The sequence below is a fragment of the Drosophila guanche genome, unplaced genomic scaffold (genome assembly GCF_900245975.1).
Source record: "Drosophila guanche unplaced genomic scaffold, DGUA_6, whole genome shotgun sequence".
Classification (NCBI taxonomy): domain Eukaryota; kingdom Metazoa; phylum Arthropoda; class Insecta; order Diptera; family Drosophilidae; genus Drosophila; species Drosophila guanche.
The window spans coordinates 16,532,153-16,536,357 of NW_022995743.1; the positions used below are offsets into that span (position 1 = coordinate 16,532,153).

Consider the following 4,205-nt stretch of genomic DNA (forward strand, 5'->3'; position numbering starts at 1 on the left):
AAATTGCCAATGATGTTGCACATATTTGTGCCATGGTTTTGTATTTATTGCCTTTAATTGGCTGCATATTGATTCCTTTTGGTATTTATTCGAGGGGGTAACGAGGGATGAATTCAATTAAATTTTCATTAGAAAAACTAGGAATGCATCATGGAATCGCATTGCAATTCATTCACTGCGCAGGAAATTTGTTAAATGGAAATTGTTTATGATTTGACTGCACCAACAACAATAACAAAGTCAATAATATTTAATATGCTAATTCTATTTGTATGCCCAGATAAAATATATCCAATTCCGATGTGGGTAATGAACCGAAAACCACCTACGGTCGATCGCTTGATAACGGAACGAAGAGAGCGCTGCGCTTTGGAGCCCGGGAAGCTTTTGAGAGCTTTCGGGAGAGAGAAAGCTTGCCCTCAACTATCATCGTTCTAATCGCGTGTATCAGTTAATTTCCAACATTTCACTTGTGCGGTTCAATTAAGACACTCTTTCTGACATCATGGAACAATGGATTGTAGCGCTCTCGCTTCTCGCCGTGCTTTTCGTTCTGCTCTACAAGTGGTCCGTGGCCAAATACGATGTGCTCACCGACAGGGGCGTGCCGCATGCCAAGCCAAAGCCCCTGCTGGGCAATATACCCATCAGAGCTATGGCCGGTGGCCTGCCCGTGCTGAAGTATATGATTGAGGAGCATATGCAGTACCGGGGGAGCAGGGTGTACGGCATGTACGCCCTGAGAGATCCCATCATCTTCCTACGTGATCCGGAGCTGATCAAGCTGGTGGGCATTAAGGAGTTTGACCATTTCGTCAACCACCACAGCATGCACAATAATGCGCAGGAGTCGATTCTCTCGAAGAGCCTCATGTCGCTGAAGGATGGCGCTTGGCGGGAGATGCGCTACATTCTGACGCCAGCATTCACCGGGAGCAAAATGAGGGTCATGTACCAGCTGATCCACTCGTGCAGCGAGGAGGCAGTGAGGCATGTTGGGGAGCAGCTGAAACAATCGAAGGCCGGGGCCATTGAGCTGGAAATGAAGGATTACTTTACTCGTTTCGCCAACGATGTGATTGCCACCGTCGCCTTTGGACTCAGCGTGAACTCATTCAGACGGAAAGACAACGAATTCTTTCGCATCGGACAGTCGCTGTCAAAGGTTAGCGCCTGGGCAATTGTCAAGGCTGTTCTCCATGCCCTGGTGCCGCGACTAATGAAGGTGAGTCTGCTATTGGTCGTTATGTATCTCTATATTGGCTCCCTTGGTCCCATAGCTGCTGCGCATCCAGGTGCTGGATTCGGAGAAGATCGACTACTTCACAAGTCTGGTGAAGGTGGCCATGAGGTATCGCAAGGAGCACAACGTGGTGCGTCCCGACATGATCCATCTGCTGATGGAGGCCAAGCAGCTGAGGTATGCACAGCTGGTGGACCAATCAAAGGACGCCAGCCAGTACGCAGAGTTCACCGATGAGGATCTGCTGGCCCAGTGTTTGCTTTTCTTCTTCGCTGGATTCAGCATCATCTCGTCGGCCCTCTGCTACCTTACTTACGAGCTCTGCATGAACCCCGAAGTTCAGTTCGAATTATACGAGGAGATACAGTCGGTGGACAGGGAGTTGGCTGGCAAACCTCTCACATATGACACGTTGACGCGAATGAAGTACCTGGACATGGTTGTACAGGAGGGGCTTCGGAAGTGGCCTCCAGCCATATCCACGGATCGCGAGTGCCACAAGGACATCGACCTATGTGACGAGAGCGGGCAGAAGTTGTTCTCTGCCAAGAAGGGCGATGTGCTGCAGATACCCATATTTCCGCTGCACCACGATCCCGAGAACTTTGCAGAGCCGGAACGCTTCGATCCCCAGCGCTTTTCAGATGAGCGCAAGTCGGAAATTAAGTCCAGCACCTTCCTGCCCTTCGGAGTGGGTCCGCGGAACTGCATTGGCAATCGACTGGCCCTCATGGAGCTCAAGTCCATTCTCTTCCAATTGATTCTGAGCTTCAGGCTGCTGCCGGCCCAGAAGACATCGACCAATCTGCTCGATAGCATAATTGGCCACAACCTGCAACCAAAGGATGGCTTTTGGCTCAAATTCGAGCCGCGCAACTGATTGAACTCCATCGATTGCATTGTAGCTAATTAATCGACAGCCGTTTTTTTTCATTAAAACTTGTATGCAGCTGAAGCAGTTTTCCATTAATCAACCAAACAGCAGGGTAGTCCATGCCATGACAGCTTCAGTTGCGGATTTTTTCAATTAATTCCTTTCCTAACATCAAGCGTAATTTTCCTCTCTGGTCAAGTCTCAAGCGTCTCAAGTTAATCCAGAGTAATTGGAAATAGTACCAATTATATATAGGTAGCCGAAGTGTTGTATACCTATTTGAATTTTTATTATTTGATATATTTCCTTAAGTTGTGACGCGATCTTTGAGGTTCCCACTTTACCCTAATGTTGCTGATGATCAGTGTAGATCAAGTGTAAGACTTATACAATAAGTTGCTGAAAATCGGAAAACCCTCTGCAAGAGTATAACAAAATACTCGGGAAGTGTCACAGACAGGCCCTGCTCCTGGTACTAGGGCATTTGGCTTCTTGTCCAGTTCAGTTGTTGCTCAAGAAACTCCCACGGCTCCTCCGACCAGCAGAGAAACCAAAAGTTTTTGACATTTTCGTTATTTATGTGCTTTGGGGGGCAGTATTTAGGCAAAAGTTTTGTTGCTCGTCTAAGCAGTTAATACGATATTGATTTATTTTCCAGTCAACAGCTGTGAGATAATAAATATTATGCACCCCAAAATACATATTCGAAATCTCCCGTCTTGTCCAAGGCAAAAGCAAAAACTTTTTGTTTTGATTTCAAGATTTGATTTATAAAGCGGCTGGCGATTAAGCCTTGATCCACCAAGACTTTTACCCAAGTTTTATAAGCTTAAAGTTGGTGGGGAAATGGCCAAAGGCTGATGGAGGGAGGGTGGGAACTGATTCTGATTCCGAGTCGGTTCCAAGTCTGGCGTGCACTGAAACTTTTCGTCTCAAAGGCCACAAGAAAAGTTGAAAAGGCGCGAAAAAGTGAAAAGTTTTTGTTTGCGCTTTGCATTTTCTTTGCTGCTGATAATTATTTTGTTTCGTCAGTGACGTTTAAAATTGTTTTATGGGAAAGGGGAATATATTGTAGACCCCATTGTGTGTGTGTTTGTGGGTCTGTGTGGTGTGGCTTGTCGTTGAGTCTGCGGTAAATTGTGCAGAATCTTGCAATTTGTTGCTGCGGAAAGCGGCTTGACCATAAGCCTGCCCATTTGCATAATTATTCATTGCGCAGCATTATAAGCATAAATAAAATGATGCCTCACTGCACAAACACACACACACACACACACACACACACTAAGGGTCTCACACACAGATGCACAGAACACATGACTAACATGTGAGGATAATGCCTTGTAGAGCATAATAAACTCATGTAAGCCAGAGTGCGCCTCGGAGTGTGCAACGCTTTTTGTTTCTTATTTATTGTTGAGCATTTTTATGGCCCTGCCACAAGTTTTCTCTCTCCCGGTGTCCTTCTAGCTAGTTTATGGCCTGCATTAAACTCCCGCATGCACAAACAAACTCCCATTGCATTCTATTGCAACGGAATACCAATTGAAATAATCATAGAAAAATGTTTAGGTTTCTGTTTCGGTTGAGAAAATCCAATTCCAAATAATAGTTACTGAGTTATATACTCGCAGAGATTAATATCGAATAGAGTACGGCAAATTATATTTTCAAGAATTTTCAACTCCAACTCGGCATAACATATGAGTGGCTTTTGTGACGCCGACACTTTCGAAAATTAAAGAGAAAGTTCCACAGAGCTCCGAAAGCCTCAGCCAACTATTCTCATAAACCTGACATCTCTCTGTGCGGTGCTTGTCTGCATTTGCATAGCCTTAACACCGAAATACTCAATTAAATAAAGTTCAACTCGAAACTGCCTTACATTTATGACCTTACTTGCATCTCGCTCTTGTACCAATGCCAACTCTACGTCTCTCTTACTCTCTCTCCCTCTCTCTCTAACAGGCGGACCACAAAAAGTTGTTGCCTTAAAATAATGTACATAATGTAGAAATATATATTCATACTATATATAAAAATAAGCTGAGCATATTTCCAATTTTAGTTGAAGAACCAAAAAAAACA

General features: G+C 44.8%; 1 protein-coding gene across 1 annotated transcript; it reads left to right on the forward strand.

Annotated features, from left to right (window-relative positions):
- The first annotated feature begins 469 nt into the window (after positions 1–469).
- LOC117578626 (probable cytochrome P450 9h1) lies at positions 470–2,198 on the forward strand. Its single transcript, XM_034264235.1, has 2 exons — positions 470–1,225; positions 1,281–2,198. The coding sequence occupies exons 1-2, from the start codon at positions 506–508 to the stop codon at positions 2,121–2,123; spliced, it is 1,563 nt and encodes a 520-aa protein (XP_034120126.1). The 5' UTR covers positions 470–505; the 3' UTR covers positions 2,124–2,198.
- Positions 2,199–4,205: the final 2,007 nt, after the last annotated feature.

What these genes read in the sequence shown, in the direction of transcription:
- LOC117578626 (XM_034264235.1), top strand. Translation starts at nt 506, where the DNA reads ATGGAACAATGGATTGTAGCGCTCTCGCTTCTCGCCGTGCTTTTCGTT. An exon ending in TGGTGCCGCGACTAATGAAG is followed by an intron (nt 1,226 to 1,280) that starts GTGAGTCTGCTA and finishes TTGGTCCCATAG; the next exon opens with CTGCTGCGCATCCAGGTGCT.